General features: G+C 51.4%; 1 protein-coding gene and 1 pseudogene across 1 annotated transcript; both read left to right on the forward strand.

Annotated features, from left to right (window-relative positions):
• The window catches only part of LOC138102480 (zinc finger protein 850-like), a 289,839-nt pseudogene that overhangs the window by 123,808 nt on the left and 145,285 nt on the right, over positions 1–20,746 (forward strand).
• LOC138102509 (olfactory receptor 14J1-like) lies at positions 10,596–11,558 on the forward strand. Its single transcript, XM_069000208.1, has one exon. The coding sequence runs from the start codon at positions 10,596–10,598 to the stop codon at positions 11,556–11,558; it is 963 nt and encodes a 320-aa protein (XP_068856309.1).

Consider the following 20,746-nt stretch of genomic DNA (forward strand, 5'->3'; position numbering starts at 1 on the left):
AGGGCCTGCCCAATCCAAACCCCTGCATATAGTAGGGACATGGTCCCAGCAGTGCATGTCAGGGGACTCTTGGGAAAAACTGTTTGGATTACTTCTGCATTGAGTACAGACAAACCCATCTGTGGGGTTGTCTTTGCTCAGGGGCCAGGTTGTACATGGAGGGTAATGCAGAAGAATGGAGAAACACGTTGCATACCGCAGGGAGATTTGATGGTGGGTGAGAACCGCTTGTAATGTCTGAATGCCTGTACATGTTTGTTGAGTGTCACTGCCACTGTTTGTATATAGCTGTATAAATATGGATAAATGTGTGTGTTTTGAGTTGAAATGTATTAATTTGGGCATTGAGCAGACGGTATGGAATAAGGGGTGGAATGTCCTGGGATGATGTTGTGAAGCCGCTTTATTCCTTAACCGTCTGCTCAATGCCCAAGGAGGCTGCATCTTTAAGGTGGACCCCGGGGGCACGGCCAGAACCATGGGACCGAGTGGGGGTCGGTTGAATGGTGGGGGCCCAATGGCTCAGGGGCTTGAGAGTCTCGGCGGGGCCTGGGAGGGAGTGCGCCAGGAGTGCTGTGTGGCTCTTTAGGGTTTTGTTCTGGCTAGCTGGAAAAAGGTTCAGTTGGAGTTTTTTTGTTCTTTTTCCCTTCCCTCAACCTTGCCTCACTGCCTCCCTTCCCTTCCCTCTGGTCTGGGGAGCCTGCGGGGTGGCCTCAGCAGGCTCGCAGGATGGCCCCAGCTGGTCCGAGCCTCTGTGTCGGTTCCCTCTCTGGGCATTTCCTGTATTTTGAGGTTTGTTTTTTCCTGTTCTACCCTGTTTTCTTTTGTGTTAATAAACTGGGTTTTTTCCCACTGTCACTTGCTGTGAACAATTGGTCTCATTGGTGGAGGAAAAGGGGAGGGCCTTTTTGCCTTTGGAGGAGACGCTCATTCTGGAGCACTTCTGATGCCTTAAGAGGCCTCCTAGAAACAGAGACTAGACAGGAGTAAGGGAATAAAAGTAGGTATTTATTTGAAAGGCCTTCAAAGGTACCCCCTGGGGAGCCAGAGGCTATTGCCAAGATGGACCCCAAGATGGATGACAGCTCACGAGTTCTTCACACAGCTCACGAGTTCTTCACACTTTTATAGGTTTGGTTCATTTACATAGCAGGCTTAATTCTCCAATTAAAGCTTCAGTTTAATGACGGCATTTTCCCTGTGCTCCCTCCCATAGAGGCTCTTTGGGTGATACTTTTTGGGCCTAGGATGGTCTGGGTGTCCTTGAAGAGCAGGCCCAGAGAGGCTTTGTTATGTCTACCTAGCACGAGAGAGCAGAAATGAACAGGCTACAAGAAACTTCCGAGTTACACACTAAGCAGTACAGAATTTGAAAAATAGAGAAGGTAAAACCTAAGGCATCACTTCCTCCTAAAATTTTGTCTCAAAAAACCGAGAGACTGGTCAAGGAGGAACCTGTGCCTTTCTAGGACAGGAATGTTCACTTCTACCAGTGATGGGTTTGAAGTCCAACAATCAGGAATCACCTCGATAGAAAGAGCAGTAGAAGAGCGACAGGAAGAAGAAAATTCTTCTTGGTGTCATTGGCTTCATGGCTGCCAAATTGGAGGCTGCTGTGCAATGCATTTGTGGCAGTCACTGTAATCACTGCAGTGTGAGCACTTGGTGTGTTATGATTCCATGTGAGAGCTCTTGTGACACTTTGTGCTGGGAAATGGAGCACTGAGACTTGTCTAAAAAGAGACACAGTCTCAAGAAAAAAGGTGGATTTGATAAATAACAGAGAATAGCGACTAATTAGGCGTGTTTTAAAAAGAATGTGAATTATAGCTCTGGGTAAAGAACTTGAAGAGAACTCAATTGAAGAACAAGAGGCGATGCTGTACTAGTTGGAAAACAAACTAGTGGGAGACACCAAGTCAGAATAACAATTTAATAGGAAAACAAAAATAAAGGCAGAAAACACTGGTTCAGACTGACAGAGTCAAGATACAACCTGAGTCCCTGTTAATCAGGGTGGTGGTAGCAGTCTGGTAGAATGGTGGCTGCAGTCCTCTGAAGTGGTGATGCTGTAGAAAAAAGGGTCTGCTCTTCCTCAGGTCCAGTGGTGGCTGAGTAGCTCCTGTCCTCTGGAAATCCAGTGGAAGGGTAGTTTCTGGTGTTCAGAATCTCAGATTATATCCAGGATGGAATGCTTGGTTCCTCCCTCTGGGTGGAACATCTCACAATGGGGTAATGAGTCATGAGGCCAAGTGTTGATTAGGCTCATTAACAGAAGATAGTCTGGAGGGAGTTATCTCTGAGTCATGGGGCAGGAATGGGCCATTAACAGCAAGATAGTCTGGGGGGAGGAGGCAAGGAAACACTGCCCCACCTGATTTCAACAGCTCATGAGGATGGTAATTGTGAGGAATGAGACAACTCTTTGTAGAAATTAAAACAATTTATTAAAACAGAAAAATTGAAAAATTGCAAAAATTAACAAACTATAAAAATTTGGGATCCTAGTGGCTCAGGAGGTATGCCCCAGGAGCGCAGGGATTCAGGAGCTTCAGGCTTAGGCAGCTCTGAACCTCAAGTAGAGAAAAAAAACTTGCAGTGCTAGGCTGGTCAAAAAGAAATATATATATTTCTAAAGGCCCCTGAAAAGGAGTAGGTTTCTCCAGCACTGAACTTAGCAAGCTGGAGGGGAAAGGGAAATGAGAGAGGACGTGTCTTTCTCTTGCACCTTTATAGCTTTTGCTCCACCCACAGTCTGCCCACAGTTTAAGGTGATTGGTGTTTTCCCTTTGACAGATTACCTCTGTCAACCAATGGCTCCTCCTTGTCAGAGGGGTGGTATTAGTTGAGATAAGAGTCATGGAGCTTACCGGGGTATGGCTATGGGGGCTGGGCTGTTTGTTGCAACCGGGGTTTTTAAAATCTGCCTTGAAACCAAGGTACAAGTAAAACATAAAAAAATACATCCAACACATCTTAAATCACTTGTAAAAGTATACAGTAAACACAGGAAGACCATAAAAACTTGATCTGTGTACCTGGGCTGATGGGTTAATTTTAACATTCAATTTAAAAATATTAAGCTCAAATTAATTAAGGCACTTAATACGCAAAGACCAAGCACAAATAGGGATTTCATGTATGACAGTAATAGAACACACTGCAACCCAGGACAGATGCCTTTATGGCTAATACTTAAATCGAAGGTTCTATTATCGAAAAAATTGGTATGCAGGTTGTAATTCATCTGTAGGTCCAAGCACTGATTAAAGCAGCAAGGCCTGAACAACAGGCCCTGAGTCAAAGTTGACCTCTAGATGAACCTTCCAACCAAAAGTTATCTTTGTATCTGCTCATTCATGAAGCATTATGAGCAATATGATCTCTCTATGTGTTCATTGGTGAAAGGTGGATTTACCTTTCTGTGTTTGAAAACCAGACAAGACCCCATCTGGCCTTGTTTGGGGGTGAAGGATCAAAGTCAACTCCCTTGTTCCTCCTTGAGCCCTGGCCAGGCTTTAGGAGAAGCCAAAGAGAAGACTGAAACCAAATGTTCCCACACTGGAAGTGATGTCAGCTTGTTTGTTTGACAGTGTAAAAGCTGGGCCCCTCTCACAGCGAGGGTGGAGCCTCGTTGCCTGCAAAGGTGGAGGCACTGCAGGAATTCCCAGTGTGCAGGAGTGGCTCTGCAGTCCTTGGCTGGGACAGTTTCCCCCAGCTGATGGGTGGGTCTGGCTGATGGTAAAGTCTGAGGGTTACAGGGGATGGAGCTTGGTTAATCACTGCAGGCAATCTTTGGCAGTGATGATTGGGGGCATTGCTGAGCTTAACCTTTTGTAATTCTTTGCTAATGATTGTGTGCTTTGCTAAGCTTCCCTTTTTGTAATTCTTTGCAGTTTTGCATTATATAAATTACACAATTCCATCAGTTGGTGTCTGTGTCTTTGGTGCTGACCCTGCCCACTGGCAAAACAGGACCCCATCCTGCCTAAGAGTTACCTGGGAAAACACAAACCCTCACTCCAAATGTCCCCCCTTCCTCCTTGTTCCCCCCACTTTATACACTGGCCATGATGTCCTGTGGTCTGGGATATCCCTGAGGTCACCTGGGGTCACCTGTCCTGGCTGTGACCCCTCCCAAGCTCCTCCACACCCCCAGCCCCTCCCCAGCATGGCCGGACGATGGGCAGGAAAGGCCTTGGCTCTGTGCAGGCTCAGCAAGAACAAAACCATCTCTCTGTGATCAACGCTGTGCTCAGCACAGAGCCAAACACAGCCCCACAGAAAGGCCTGGCAAGGAAATTCCCTCTGCCACAGCCCACAGCAGCACCCTGTGGCCATCCACCATCACCACGGCTCCATGGGCTCCTTTCCATGCCCCGGGCCCTGGCCACAGGACCTTGGGCTGGTGGCCACGGCAGCCAACTGTGTCCCAGGGCTCAGTGCCCGTGTCCATGGCAGCAGTGCCCGGCCACGGGCCCTGAGTGCAGGTGACCGTGCCAATCCCCATGGCAGCGGGGCCAAGCGTTGGTGTCCGTGGCACCAAAGTGAGGAACGGGTCCCTGTGGCTGCTGCCGTGGCACCTGAGGGCATCAGCGAGTGTCACTGCAATTGTAGCTGGCACCAGCCCCGGCACCGCTCTGTCCTGAGGGCTGCCATGGCAGCCGAGGGCAGCCACAGGTCTGCGGGCAAGTGGCCACGGACCCTGAGTGCAGAAATGGGTCCTGGGGGGGGTTTCCAAGGGAACTGGAACTGCTGAGGGTTGCCATGGCATCCAACCCCTGCAGTGGGGGTCAGTGTCCATGGCCACAGCATTGGTCAGTGTCCATGACCACAGTCCCTTGCAATGGCCCAGTGCAGGTTGGGATGATCATCCACCCTCACAGCTGGCCCAGGGCATGCCTGGAGTGGTCTTGGTGGCACCTTGGGCTTGGCACACTTTGAGGAGGGTGCCTGTTTTCAGTGGGGAAACTTAGGAATTTCAGATTCTTTAAAAAAAAAGAAGGAAACCCCTCCTTGGCTGAGTGCAGCCAGTTCTCCAAGCAAAGCAGGTCCCAGGTGAGCCCCGTGGTGCATTTGATGCTGAGCCCTGGAACCTCAGGGCCTGAGAGGAGATTGCACAAACCTCTCATAGTGTTGGTATCAAAAGGGAAGCACCAAGTACTTACAAAACAGAAGCACCCTGAAGCATTAATGAGCCCCACTGAGTGTTGGTACTGACAAAGGCTCTCCAAGGACTAATTAAAGCAGATAATTGGGGGCCTTGATTGCACAAACCTCTCCTAGAGTTGGTATCAATAGGGAAGCACCAAGTACTTACCAAACAGAAGCACCCTGATGTTGCAAAATGAATCGACGACTTAGGTGAGGAGAGATCTTGCAGGCAACCGATACGATTGATATATGCAAGCTCCGTTTATTAGCAATACAAAGGCACTTATATAGAGTATTGAATACAAGCTTATCAGTTCTTTAATTAGTTGAAACTTATAAAAGCACATTCTGACCTCTACATAATTGGGTTAGATAAAAAGACTACATTTGGCAAGCTTCTTATTGTTTATGTTTTGTCTTGAGAGATCAAAGATCTTCCTCCCTTCTTAGGGATAGTCCATCTTATCAGCACAGCTGCACCTCTCAAAACTCCCTTCTGGTTCCCAGGTTGGTTTCTCACACAGGGATTTGTCTCATGTAGAATTTTTCTCACACAGGCCTTTTTACTTGTACAGTTGGATTATTGATCCAATCATTCTATCAATGAGCCATGTCCCTGCTCCTCTAACCATTCTCCAATAATTCCCCTTTTTTCTTTTTGTAAAGGCAATATTTGATTGGCTACAGATGTAGTAATTTTGTATATCATTTTTTGCAAGCACTGGCACAAACACAGTAAGCACACTATTGCTAATAGTATTACTAGTCCTACAGTAATCAAATGCTACACAAATAAAACTAGTTATGATTTTAAACCTAATGACTTTAACCATCCCTCTAAGTTGAAACCGTCTTCTTTTTTTCTATAATTACGTAGTTAATTGATGTAACTCACTTATCTATTAGTGAAGTAGGAAAAAGTGGTTAGAAAGATTTAAACAGCACAAGCCTTGGAACCTTTCACAGCCGGGGCTGTGGGCTAATAGTAGAAAATCAATGGCTACTTAACTTTATAATATTATATGTCTAACACTAATAACACACACACTTAACTTATTAAGCATTTGCAAGGTTATATTCAACTTATCCCTCAACTCCATATTAAACTGGGCCCAGACTGGGCCAACAGTTTATGCCAAATACCCAGCAGTACTTAACCTTAGCATCACTTAAACTTAACAGAACTTAACCTTAACATCACTTAAACTTTACAGAACTTCAACTTAGCAGAACTTAAAATTAACTTCACATAAACTTAACTTTGCTTAAACTTAACAACACTTAACACGAATTAACCTTAACACTACTTAAACGTTACACAACTTAACCTTATCACTTAAATTCTGCAGAACTCAAGCTTAACAGAAATTAAAGTTAAAAGAACTTAACTTAACAGAACTTAAATGTAACAGAACTTAAACATAACATCTTCCAGCAAGCAAGTTTAAGCAAAATAGCATAAAGCTTGTTTGCTAAAACACTAGGTAAAAACATAAATGCATAACTAATTGCTAAATTGACTGCTTTCACTTGATCTAAATGGGCAGGCAGCTGATTGAAAATGCCTGCTAATACTCTTATTTCAAGGCAGATGAAAAACAATTTTTCACTTTACTTCTGAGTTTGGTGTTATACTCCAAAATTTATGTAATATACCCAAAAATTTATGCAATTATTTTTCTTAGTTTTGTCTTTGGAAAGAGTTCTCTGACACCCACCACAAGTCACTAGCAAACACCTAGGGCAGCTGTTACATTCACCCCAGAGTCTCACTATTTCTCCTGCTATGGAGAGTGGTGGATCTGGCAAGTCCTCAGCTCCTTCACTCAGCCACGTCTCAGCCTCTCTCAAGGCTCCTCAGGACAGGTCTCACAGTCCCAGCTGTTATGGTAGTGGCATCACTGTTCTCAGGAGCTGATGCTGACTGCGCCGTCTCGTTTCGGGGTCCTGTAGCATGGCACCACTTTGCTGGGCACCTCTCTGGTCAGTGATGTATCGATGACTTGTCCGTGTTGTTGCAGGATATTCTGCAGTGTTGCAGTGCACTTTCGTTCCCAGAGCAGGAACTGTGAAGGGGTTAATAACAACTGTGTGATGCTGATGCAATCATTTGGACACAGGACATCTGCTGTAAAGATAAACTGCAGAATGCTTTGTGTAGATAAGTCAGCAAGCTTTTCAATTACTTTTTGTATCATTTGTTGGTACTTCTCTTTCTTTTGGGGCTGTTTTCGAGCCGCCCCGGCCGGCTTTGGCTCTGCAGCTGACGAAACCGTAGAAGCCGCGCTGCTGCCGGACGTCCCACGTCTGTTTCTTTCGCGGAGCTGCTACAGCCCGCGCTGCCGCTCTCTACAGTCTCTATGGCAACCACGGCAACTGTCTTTTTTGTTTTTACTTCTGCGAAAGTGCTGGTTACTGCTCTCCAGGTGACTTTGAGAGCTCTTGTTTCTGTAGCTTTCATTTTAAACGATCTTGGATCAGCTAGTTCCTTATAAAGGTATACTTAAGTCCCCGCTTTTCTAAAAAGCGTAAAAATAAATTAAGGGCCACCTTTGTTTCCATATCTGCGTCTTTACCGCAATCTCAGCCTCTTACTGCTTTCCCTGTCGACAGGAGTTGTGCAGCCTTTTCCCAGGTTTAGCCCTTGTCAGCCGTATCGGCGGACCCCTCTTGTTAAGGTCAGCCCAGGCACGGATCAGGCGCTTGCCTGCAGCCGCTGATCTTTTGCCTTTCGATCGCTGCTATCGAAGCCTCTCGGCCGCTCACCTCGACAAGAAAACGAAGTCCCAGTCTCTGCTCGGGCGCCAAATGTTGCAAAATGAATCGATGACTTAGGTGAGGAGAGACATTGCAGGCAACCGATAACGATTGATATATGCAAGCTCCGTTTATTAGCAATACAAAGGCACTTATATAGAGTATTGAATACAAGCTTATCAGTTCTTTAATTAGTTGAAACTTATAAAAGCACATTCTGACCTCTACATAATTGGGTTAGATAAAAAGACTACATTTGGCAAGCTTCTTATTGTTTATGTTTTGTCTTGAGAGATCAAAGATCTTCCTCCCTTCTTAGGGATAGTCCATCTTATCAGCACAGCTGCACCTCTCAAAACTCCCTTCTGGTTCCCAGGTTGGTTTCTCACACAGGGATTTGTCTCATGTAGAATTTTTCTCACACAGGCCTTTTTACTTGTACAGTTGGATTATTGATCCAATCATTCTATCAATGAGCCATGTCCCTGCTCCTCTAACCCTTCTCCAATAACCTGAAGCAATAATGAGCCCCACTGAGTGTTGTTACTGACAAAGGCTCTCCAGGGACTAATTAAAGCAGATAATTGGAGGCCACGATTGCACAAAGCTCTCAGACATTCCAAGGCAAAAGCCAAAGCCAAAGTCCTTTGGAAAACCTGCAATCCCTGGGAGCATTCAGGAGCCCCCCCAGGGCCATTCCTGACCAAGGCTCCCCAGGGACTCCTTCCAGCAGATCCCTGAGGCCACTGGGATGTGGGGGGGATGCTGAGGGCAGGACAAGGGGCTGACAGTGCCCAGCCTTGCTGGGGCTGTGCCCAGGAGGCCCCGGTGCCTCAGGACAAGGTGTCTCCTCACAGCCCTTGGTGGCCCAGATGCTGCTGTGCCCCAGGGTACCAAGACTTGGCTTCTCTTTGTCCCCTCCTGTCCTCCCTGCCTCCAGTTCTCTGCTCTGACTGCAGCCTGGGGACACTTTCTCAGTCATGTCCCTCACTGAGACCCATTAACAGTGTCAGGAATTTTGAGTTTGAATCTGACTCAGAATTCTTGAGAGGTTTCTGCCAGTCCCTATCAGGGACTGATGTTCAGGGCCTCAGCACCAAGCCCTGAGAAGGTCATTACAGTCCTTGTGCTGTATCTGTGCTGCTGAGCTGGGCCGGGCTCCTGGCACACAGGCAGCACTTGGCAAGTGGCAGCGCTGCAGAGAGACAGCTCTGGCCAGGAGCAGCTCCTGGGCACAGCCCAGCAGGGCTGGGGCACTGCCTGCAGCCAGCCCAGGCACAGCACAGAGGCTCACAGGGCTTCAACTCAGCCGGGGCTGGGAGCACAGAGCAGAGCTCACTGAGGGCTCACCAGAGCAGAAATCCTCAGAGAGTTTGAAACAGTCATTGTCTGGCTGTGGGAAGAGAAGCTGCAGCTCCTGGAGGCATCTCCTGAAGCTGGCCCATCCCACAGCTTTTCAGAGCTTTGCAGAGCACTCTCAGAGTTGCTGCAGTCTGGGGGATGTGGCCCTAGGGCAGGGCTGGGTTTCCGTGCTGCAGCACCCGAGGCCCAGCACAAGGCAGCTCCTGTTGCCAGGCTCTGCTGCAGGGCTGAGCAGCCGGGGCTGCAGCCAGGGGTGGCCAGGGCTGTCCTGCAGAGCAGGGTCCTGCAGCCCAGGGCGCTGTGCTGGGGCAGGGACTCTGCTGCCTGCCAGGGGCAGCTCTCAGCCGGCCCGGGGAGCTGCTGCCAGCGCTGGGGGAGGAGCAGTGGGGGGAAGGAGCGACCCTGAGCAGGGCAGGTGCTGCTGCTGAGAGCTGCTGGCTGGGGCAGGGCTGCTCCCAGCTCCAGACCAGCCTGGGCACAGCTCCGGAGGCACTTCCCAAAAGAAGGCAAGCCAGGGATTGCTGTCAAGATCAGGAGCGTTCCTGAGCGTGTTTGGATTTCCTGCTTGGAGCAGGTTGGGAAGGTTGCGGGATGAGAGAAGCAGAACCGGAGTTGGAATCCCAGAATGACAGAACATTCTGAGTCTCTGCTATTGTCCTTGTTATTGTTATTATTATTACTCCTCTGACATTGTCACTGCTATCTGGTGCTCTCAGGGGGGCTCTGGGATCTTCAGCAGCGGAGTCAGGCTCTGCCCTTGGGATTCCTGCCAGTCAGGGCTGTCCATGGGAATGGGGTGTCCAAGCTTCCCAGTGCCCTATGGGGCTGTGGGCAAAGCAGTCCATGGGAAAGGGGAATGAGCTGAGCCTCCCTCCCAGAGATACCATCATGGGTACACCCATGGCTCTCCTCGCTGTGTCCTTCCAAGAACCTCAGAGAACCAGGAATGATGTGTGGGTAGGAAAACCTTTCCTAAAACTCACTCCTGCCATCCCTGTCCTGTGGAACTGAGAGTAAAACTGCTACCAAGCCTTTCTAGGAGGGAGTCCACTGACAAATCCTGACTCTCCAGCCTTGTCCCTCTGCCACACGGCCACAAACCCAGGGCAGCGGGGCAGGGATGGCTCCTCGAGAGCCCCCACGCTCAGGCCTGGCTGCTCCTGGCACACTCAGACAGCACAAGTGGAGCTCAGGCAGGCAACTGGGTGAAGGTTTTCCCAGAGCAGGAACAAGGGTGGGGCAGTCCCAGCGGCACAGTCTGCAGGGAATGGCACAGGTTTGGCTCCAAGCAGCCTGTCCTGACTTATCACTGTCCTTTCTCCATGAACAGGTGCCCATGGCCAGACACAGCAATGTCCAACAGCAGCTCCATCAGCCACTTCCTCCTGCTGCCATTGGCAGACACGCGGCAGCTGCAGCTCCTGCACTTCTGCCTCTTCCTGGGCATCTCCCTGGCTGCCCTCCTGGCCAACGGCCTCATCATCAGCGCCGGAGCCTGCGGCCAGCACCTGCACAGCCCCATGTTCTTCTTCCTGCTCAGCCTGGCCCTCACCGACCTGGGCTCCATCTGCACCACTGTCCCCAAGGCCATGCACAATTCCCTCTGGGGCACCAGGCACATCTCCTACACAGGATGTGCTGCTCAGGTGTTTCTGATTGTCTTCTTTCTTGGAACAGAGGATTTCCTCCTCACCCTCATGTGCTACGACCGCTACGTGTCCATCTGCAAAGCCCTGCACTATGGGACCCTCCTGGGCAGCAGAGCTTGTGCCCACATGGCAGCAGCTGCCTGGGCCAGTGGCTTTCTCACTGCTCTGCTGCACACGGCCAATACATTTTCTCTGCCCCTGTGCCAGGACAATGCCCTGGGCCAGTTCTTCTGTGAAATCCCACACATCCTCAGGCTCTCCTGCTCAGACACATACCTGAGGGAATTTGGGCTTCTTGCTTTTAGTACTTCTCCTTTTTTGGGTTGTTTTGTGTTCATGCTTTTCTCCTATGTGCAGTTCTTCAGGGCCGTGCTGAGGATCCCCTCTGAGCAGGGCCGGCACAAAGCCTTTTGCACGTGCCTCCCTCACCTGGCCGTGGTCTCTCTGTTTCTCAGCACTGGCACATTTGCTCACCTGAAGCCCCCCTCCATCTCGTCCCCATCCCTGGATGTGGTGGTGTCAGTTCTGAACTCGGTGGTGCCTCCAGCCCTGAACCCCCTCATCTACAGCCTGAGGAGCCAGGAGCTCAAGGATGCCCTGAGGAAAATGATGACTATATCTTTTCAGAAGCAATAAACTCTCTCTTTTCTGCTCCAGAACCTTCAGAATGTAACTCTTTACAATCTCAGGGGGTTTTTTCTATTTGTCCATTTTTTCATTGGTGCCTTCTTTTCTTCTTTTTCTAGTGTTATGCTGTTTTTTATAAAATCCTGTAGTACTGCTCTTAGCATTTCTAGATGAACGTCTGCCTTTCTTTGGAAACACAAAGACTTTCAGGAGGCTTCTTCCCAGTGCATTTGAATCAAAAGGAGTGTCTGCCCTGACTTGTGTGTCCAAGGTTTGTTCCTCAGCCCTTCTCTGGCTCTGCAGGGGCAGTGCCTGTGGGCACAGCTGGAGGGAAGAGACTCCCAGCACAGCAGCACAGCCAGGGACAATGGCCGGGCCTCTTCCCACCTCTGCTCTTCCCAGCCCATGGAACCCAGAGTCAATTGTGACAAAGTGGGGCCTCTTCAGACAGAGGTGGTGTGGAAACAGTGCCACCACTCATGGAACCCAGTGTCCATTGTGACACAGTGGGGTTTCATGGAACCCAGAACATCTGTGGGATGCAATGGAATCTCATGGAATCAAGGGCCAATTGTTATAGAGTGAGGCCTCATGGAACACAATGGCCACAGAAACATTGCCAGGCCTAGTAGAAAGAAGGCGCCATTGTGGCACAGCAAGGCTTCATGGGACCTAGGAGAGCACAGGGTCACAATGGAGTCTCATGGAACCAGTGGTCAATTGTGACATGGCAGGGTCTCATGGAACCCAGATTCCACTGGGACATTGCCAAGGCTGGTGCAATCAAGGGTCCACTGTGACACAGAAAGGCCCCGTGGCACCCAGGAGACCAGTGTGGGGCAATGGATTCTCATGCAACCAAGGTGCCATTGGAACAAGCGCGGCCTGAGGGACAGCCAGTGCCACTGGGACAACTCCAGCCTTTGAGGAAGCAAGTGTCCATGGTGACACAGCACAGCCTGATGAATCAAAGGAGAGCACCGTGACGCCATGGAATCTTGGGGAACCAAGTGTCCATTGTAAAGACAGTGGGGCCTCAATGAAGCCAGGAGACCATTGTGACGCAATAGAACCTCCGGGAAGCAAGTCTCAGTTGTTCCAAAGAGGGGCTGCATGGAAACCAGGAGACCATTGGAACACTGTGGAAACCGAAGGAAGCAAATGTCCACTGTTTGATGTTGTGGCCTCACAGAGCACTGGAAGCCATTGACACACAATGGAAAAACATGGAACTACGGCTCCCTAGTGGCAGAGGAGGGCCTCATGGAACCAAGGAGACTTCTGTGATGCAACGGAATCTCAAGGAACCAAGGGTCAATTGTCAACACGTCAGCCTCTCCTGAAACTAAGGAGAACATTGTGATGCAGTGAAATCTCATGGAACCAAGTGTCAATTGTGAACACAGCAGCGCCTCATGGAAGCCAGGTGCAACTGGGACCGTGGCATGGCTTGTGGAAGCAAGGGGCCGCTGTGACACAGTGGGGCCTCTTGGAACCCAGGAAACCACTGGGGGCAATGGAATCTCATGGAACCAAGGCTCTATTGTGACACAGTGGGGCCTCTTGGAACCCAGGAGAACATTGTCACACAGAAATATCTCATGGAACTAAGTGTAAACTCTCAGCACAGCAGGATGTCACAGTCCAATCATGAAAGGAATTAGAAATGCCTCTGCCCAAATTAAGGTGCAAACAAGACCAAGACCAAAGTCAATAGTATGGGCTTTATTTAATAGCAAATATGAGAGAGAGAGAGAGAGAGAGACAGAAGAGAAAGATAGAAAAGAGGTTGGGGGGGCAGAGAGTGAGAGAGACAGATGAAAGAAAATACACCACTCCACGGATCCCACTGGGATCCCAATGATGCTCTCCAGCTGGTCTTTTCGGTGGTAAGAGTCCCCCTAAAAGCACAGAATCCAATGGATTAATATATGCTCAGGGCAGGTGGGAATGCCCAGGTACCTCCCCTGGGGGAGGGCACTTGGACACTGTCTCTTGCAGCAGACTCTGGGTCTGCTGCATCACTTTGCATCATGTGCAGTCCTGTGGAGCAAGGCCTCAGGAATAAATTTTGGGAGCACTTTGGGAGGTCTTTGATGGATTATGACACCCCCTCAGCTGCCTCTCATGTGAATGTCCCATGGATATGGCCTATCCAGTGTTGGAGGTTTCCCAGCTGGGCCAGTTTGTGTAAGGGAGGATGGGTGTTCAGTGCCTCTGACCAGAGGTAGCACCACAGACCTGAAACATCCTCGTCCCCCCTCAGTGGCAGGGGAGTCTGTGTAAACCTGTGTAAGCCCTCTGTGGACTGTGGTCTCCTCCACCCCAAACCCAGCCAGCCATGATTTTGTGCTCTTTGGTTTTCTTGTGGATGCATTCTTTTCCCTCAGCCTTGATTACTTCTGCCTAGAACCTGAGATGATTGCACAGTAGTGTCCCCTTTCTCTTAGCTCTGTGACTGAACTCCCAGTCCAAAGTGCCAGTCAGGCATCTTCAAGGAGGGCTGGGCTTCTGTGGCTGTAGCTCCTTGTTACAGTTTTTGCTAGAATGGGCAAAACTCCTTCATAACAATGTTTAAGGCATGAACCATTTCAGTCCCTGACAGCTTTATGCCTTGGCTCCATGAGGTTCCATAACCTCACTATGGACTCAGTCTCAAGCTGCATTAGGCCCTGCTCTGTCCCACTGGATGCTTAATTCCATGAGGTTCCATTTGGTGGCTGTGGTCTCCTGGTTCCATGAGGCTCCACTGTGGCATGTTGGAGCCTTGGTCCAGAAGATTCCATAGAGTCACAATGGATTCCTGTGTTCACATAGGCCCCACGGTATCACATCAGAGCCTTGGTTCCATGAGTGGCAGAACCCACATTTTGGCATGCTCTAACCATATCTGCTATGTCGCAAGTGTGCGGGTTACGAACAGCAAGCAATGCTTTTCTGCAGTCTTCATTTGCATTTACAAAGCAAGCTGCTGCAACAAAAAAGCTCTGGCCTCATCCTTACCGGCTCTCCGGCAGAGTGCGGCTTGCAGTCTGTCCAGGAACTGTACAAATGACTCCGCCAGACCCTGTAAGATCTTAGCAAAAGACACATTAGAATCAATACCCGTCCCCGAGAGTCGCCGTAGGGCTTGCCGGGCTAGGTGGGTGATGATATCATAGACGTCACACAGATAGCCTGTCTGCGCTGTAGGGACTGCGTACGGACCCTCTCCGGTCAGCTGTGCGGCAACGATGGGTGGATTTCTGTCTCGCAGCACTTCCGCCTGGGTAGTACACAGCTCACGGTAGTCGGTGAGCCAGCCTGCAAACTGCGCCAATGTCAAAATCATTCTCATTATGCTTTTGCAGTCATTAGGTACGAGGACGTACACGGTACTTATGGACTCCAGGTAAGTTAGGACATCACAGAAGGATACGCCGCTTTCCTTTACTAGCATCCTCAGTTCTTTGATTATAATCTAGTTCCCTGTAGGCCGGGCGTTGCTTCGGCGCATATATAACCGGACAGGCAGTAACGACCGCCAGGTCGTTCTCCTCCATCGCGGCTTCCCTACACTTCCGCCAGTGCTGGGTTACAATGTCATCATTCTGGGCAGGAAGGGAGTCCGATGCTTGCTTGCGGTCTGGGACTTCCGTGCCAAGGGGGCCAACTGTGTAGGGATTTTTTTTATCATGTAAATCAATCCCGTAGGGGATGGGAGAATCTCGGGGTAGCCGGATGCATTGGATACAGGTTCTGGTGGCACTGAGGGCTCAGGGGAATCAGCTTCTGAAGCCGCGTAATGGCCAACATCCATTCGACTTCACTTAAAGACCGCCATGATCGTTCCCCATGTAGCGAGGTGCCTGCAAGCTTTGGCATCGCTGTCCCTGGCGATATCAAAAAGTCTCTGCCCTACCACTTGCCAGGCTTCTGATTGAAGGGGCCCACTGAAGGGAAAATCTCTAACCTGATCGGACAACCAGTCCAGCAGGGTGCTTAATTTCACATCAGCAATATCAGTAGTTTGCCGATGTAAGAGCCGCCATACAGGTCCAATCTCCTTCTTTTTTCCAGGGATATTCACTCAACCGACTCTCTTCTCACTCGCAGCTGCCTCTCACCCTTCACCCAACTTCCAACCACCCAGCCCGCAGCGGGGCCTTTCCCACAGGGCCTTCTGCTGAGCATAAGCTTCAATCACTTTAACAAATGTAATCCCATATTCCACAACTGTGGTCTCTTGGGTTCCATGAGGCTCCGTTGAGTCACAGTAGAGCCCTGGTTCCATTGGGTTCCAGAACTCCACTGTGGTCTCTTTTATTCCAACAGGCCTCACTGTGTCAAATCAGAGCCTTGCTTCCATGAGGTTCCAAGACCTCACTGTGGTCTCCTGAGCTGCGTTATGCCCTGCTGAAACATATTGGAGGCTTGGTTCCATGGGATTCCACAGCCTCAGAATGGTCTCCTGTGTTCGTGAGGCCCTGGTTCGTTGCTATATAGCCTTGGTTCCAGGACTTTCCATAACCTCACTATGGACTATTGGGTTCCATGAGGACCCGCTGTGTCCCACCACAGCCTTGGTTCCGTGAGGTTCTATACAGTGGTTATGGTATCCTGGGTTCCGTGAGGCCACACTGTGTCATTTTAAGGCTTTTTTCCATGAGGTTCCAGAACCTCACTGTGGTCTCCTGAGCTGCATTAGGCCCTGGTGTGTCATAGTGGAGCCATGGTTGCATGAGGTTCCATAACCTTTCTCTGGTCCCTTGGGTTCCATGAGGCTCCTCTGTGTCACACTGGACCCTTGGATCAATGGGGCTCCATACCCTCACTATGGTCTCCTGTGTTCCATCAGGCCCCACTAGGAGACATTCTGAGTCACCCTGTCCCCCACAGGTGCCCCCACAGGCTCAGGTGGGGGAAGGGAAGGGCACCACGAGCATGGTGCGACGGCCAGGGTAATCCCAGAGGCCCATGCAGCCAGGTACCCATCTGTCCACAAACCCTCCTGTGCCCCCCACTCCACAACCCACGTGGGCTATTCCAAGGTACCCCCCACTCTGACATCCCTTCCACCCTGTCCAGATGTCCCTGACACCTGCAGCCATGTGTGGGAGGGAGCAGAGGCACATGGAGCTGGGAACATGGCCATCGTGGCACAGCGACCTCATCCACCCCGTTCCCCACCTCTGTGTGTCCTCTGAGCCCCTGGGGATCTCCAGTCCATGGACCTCCTCAGCCTCCTGGGGTCCACAACCATCCCTAGAGGTCCCTGTCCCCCTGGAGGTCCCCAGCCCCTGTAGGTCCCCACCCATACCAGCACCAGCCATGTGGGTTCCATTGCACGCGCTCCAGGGTGACATCTCCTGCCACCCTGAGAGCCCTGCCCGAGGACAGGATGTTTCCACTTTCCACGGCGATTTCTGTTGGTTCACCGTGATTTGCAGGGACATGGGGATGGCAGGGACAGAGGGGACAGCAGGGACATCAGGGACAGTGGGGACACCGATGCCCCCAGAAGCACAGCTGTGCCTGCCATGGGGAGCTGAGCTGCCACTGCTGGGGGTCTCACCTTGTACTGGCCCTCGTGGGGCTCGATCAAAATGTGCAACTCTCTCTCCTTCCATCTGAAGTGACAGTCCCCAGTCTTCTCCTCTTGTCCCCAGGGTCATGCAAGTGGCATCCAGCCCCTCGGTGACACGAAATGACAGCTGGAGGAGTTGTTGTGACACACGGCAGAGCAGAGACACCCAGAACCTGCAGCAACAGCACCCATGGGTGGGGGGTTCCAGCACCCCCACAGGCCACGGAGGGGCCCCCAATGCACCCCCACACCACAGGGGTCGGGGAACCTCGGACACAACCCCCCAGCCTGGGCACAGCCCAGCCCAGCCCCTCTCCTCCCACCCACTGAGTCCTGTCCCCTCCTGGGACCCTCACAGTGCCCAGTTTTAGGACACCCCATGGTCTTCCTGCCCCTGTCCCCAATGAATCTTTGCCCATTCCCCAGAGCCCCTGAGCAGCTTTGGGGTGATGGCTGGGGACAGAGACAGAGTGGAAACGGTGGCCGAGAGGTCACGGCAGCCCCCCACACACATTCCCTTGGCCAGGTACAGCTCTCCCAACCCCCTATGGCCCCTCAGCTCCAGACAGCAACCACCATCTATGGAGCTCCTCCTCAGTGCCATGGAGAGTCTCAAGGCCACCCCCAGCCCCACAGGGTACACCCTTGTCCCCATCAGATCCAACACCACCTCCAAAGTGACCGCTCCTGGGCACAGAGAGGGCTGTGCTGCCCTGCAGCTCCCTGCAAACCACAGTGGTGCCTTCGAGGCCACAACCCGAGTCTCAGACAGTTTCCCACTCTTTATGTCTGGAGCTGACCAAGAAATGCCCCATGGTGGGGTGCCCCTTTCCTGCAGTCACCGCAACGGCAAACTGAGCCCTCGCTGAGGCTTTCCCCAGGAGAAGCAGCATTTGTTCCCCCACAGGGCAGCCTGTTCTTTTGGGGGGCAGTGGGCACAGGGGCAACAGCAGCCCCGAAGGAAGCGGGATTGCCTGCGGAACAGCCTGACGCCAAACAGACTTCAGTGTCACAAAGGCAGAGGAGAGGGGGTCCCTGGGAGGCAAAGCCCAGCAGATCTGATTTTCCTGGCAGGTTTCATCTGGGAACAGTCCTTGGATACACAGAAATTTGGAAAAGGAATCTCAATTTTGGCCATGGGCACCTGGAGGAGAAGGACGGATCTGTTCCATAGGAAGGAAAGCACGGAGCCCCAGAGCTCCAGGGGCAGATGAGAAGCGACTCTCAACATTCCAAGATCAGCTGGAGCTGTCAGGTGGCCACCAGGAGGCCAAGCCAGCCAGAGCTGTTCCAGGTTCCCTTGCTTCCACGGGGCACCTCAGTGTCACAAAAATGTCCTTGGCTCCACGGGGCCCAGCAGTGTCACAATGGACCCTGTGATTCCATGAAGACCTACAGGAGCACAATGGTCTCCTTGGATCCATGGGGCCTCTCAGAATCACACTGGCCCCTTGCTTCCATGGGGCCCAGCAGTGCCCCGATGATCCCCTTGGATCCAATTCCAAAATTGTAGGGCTCCTAAGCAAAAATGCAGGAAAGGGAGGAACAGGTCTTTACTATAAAATACAGAGAGAGCACAACAGAACAAACAACACCACGGGAACAGAAGTTTCCCACCTGCCAAGCACAAACCATCATGGGATACTGCATCCCTGACTCAGCCCCAAGACTGTCCTGAAAACCAGCCCTGGCTGGGGGAGGCCCCAGCCCCCAGACCCATTTGCTGAGGCCAGGTTTGCACCCCCATCCCCCAACCAAGGGGGCAGGAGGAGAGTTTGGGGGATGTGAGGTACACCCTGCCCAGGGGGAGTGAACACCACCCCCCTTACCCAGACTGGCTCCGCTGTGAAACCCCCACCCCGGGAAGGCCACACACACAGGGGACAGTGTCACACTCGCCCCTCCCCAGGGGAGGTCTCTGTCCCTGTCACTCCCTTGATCTCCCCCCTTTTCTCTTTCACAGGCTGGGGACGTTTGCCAAATATGAGAATCATTTTTTTCTTTATCCCTGTCACCTCTGTGACAGCTACACAGAGTTTATCCTTCCTTTAAATCATCTGTATTGGGCCGAACTTTCACTTTTCTTTTACAGGAACCTGCCAGCAGCTGAGCTGGAGCTGTGCGGGAACCGCTGGACCTTTGAATTGCCACCATAACTGCTTGTGCTGTTGGTTCATTCATGGTTGGAGTTTGTTTGCGTTTTCATCACAAGTGACTTGTGGGAAGAGCAAACATTCCTCCAAGCATTTTCGGTAAAGTTTGATTTCTACCAAGTTTATTTTGTCCGGTGCCCAGGGGATGCTCAAGGGTTCTCTGTGCCACTCTCCCTGGGGGATGCTGGGGAGGGGCTTGGTGGGGTTGTCCCTGTCCCTCTCACTCCAGGGCATTCCCAAGGCAGTGTCCCTGTCCCTTTCAGCCTTGGGGATGCTCGGGCATCTCCATCCCTCTTGCCCCAGGGAATGCTTGTGCGGGACTGGGGACCAAGGGCTCTGTGTCCCTCACACTGCTGAGTGTGCTCAGGTGCTCTCTGACCTTCTCATACCTGGGGAGGCCGGGGGAGTCTCTGTCCTTCTCACCCCTGGGGTGACCCAGCCCAAGCACCATTGGGGTGAGAGCGACACAGACACCCCCAAACCCACACAAGCACCTCCCAAAAATCTCAAGGGGAGAAGGACAGAGACCCCCACCAGGCACTGAGTGGGGTGAGAGGGACAGAGACCATCCCCAGTCCTGAATCATTTCCAGACAAGAGAGGCTTGGAGATCGCCCCGGGACTCCCCAGGTAGGAGAGGGACAGAGAAACTAAATTTGGGGGGCAGCTGGGTGGTCCAAGATCCGGGTGCTGCCACGCTGCTCCTGCATTCCACATGAGCATTCCAGGAAGGCAGCCCTGAATGTGACCCTTGGGGGTCTGGGATCAGCCTTCATATCCCTGGGGGAGCAGAGACAGAGAGGACGAGACACTTTCCCCCTCTTATTCCTGTGGAAGGGTGAACCCCAGCTGCCCTTTTCTTCTGCTGCCTCCTCATCTCCTCGGCAGAGGATGTCAAACTCCCCAGGAGCAGGAAGAAGCCCATTCCGGGTTTCCTTGTGTCTGCAGCCTGGAACATCCACTCCCATCAGAGCACTTTGTGAAAGCCCTGCTGAATGACAGCAGGAGGAGGTTTGTGAGAAAGGCAGGAAATTGTATTTTGATAGGAAATCACAATTCCAAATTCTTTCTTTCTGTCACATTCATTTTCAGTCAGTTCTGGTCTGGTTTCCAGAGTGCCACCTTCTCAGCTGATTGTATTTGTGTTCTCCTTCCTCTTCTGCCTTTCTTTGCCTGCTCTGTTTGTCTCTCAGTGTCTCTCTGGAGCCAGAGCAGCTCCCACCAAAGGCCCTCCCCTGATTTTGTTCCCAATCCACCAGCTAAAACAACCATGGATGAGGTGATGAAGGCTGGCAGTGAAATGTCACTGGAAGATCTTGCAGCACTTGGCTTTTGGCTCCTTCCTGAGAGCTTTGCCTTCAAGGGCAGGAACATCTTCTCCTTGCTGGGAACTGATATTCCAGATGCCTGGAGAGTGTGCTGTGGATGCCAGAGGGGCATTCCCGAGGCTTGCAGGGTGCTGGTCCTGCTGTGCCTCCC

Source organism: Aphelocoma coerulescens, unplaced genomic scaffold (assembly GCF_041296385.1).
Source record: "Aphelocoma coerulescens isolate FSJ_1873_10779 unplaced genomic scaffold, UR_Acoe_1.0 HiC_scaffold_77, whole genome shotgun sequence".
NCBI classification, from domain to species: domain Eukaryota; kingdom Metazoa; phylum Chordata; class Aves; order Passeriformes; family Corvidae; genus Aphelocoma; species Aphelocoma coerulescens.

What these genes read in the sequence shown, in the direction of transcription:
- LOC138102509 (XM_069000208.1), top strand. Translation starts at nt 10,596, where the DNA reads ATGAACAGGTGCCCATGGCCAGACACAGCAATGTCCAACAGCAGCTCC.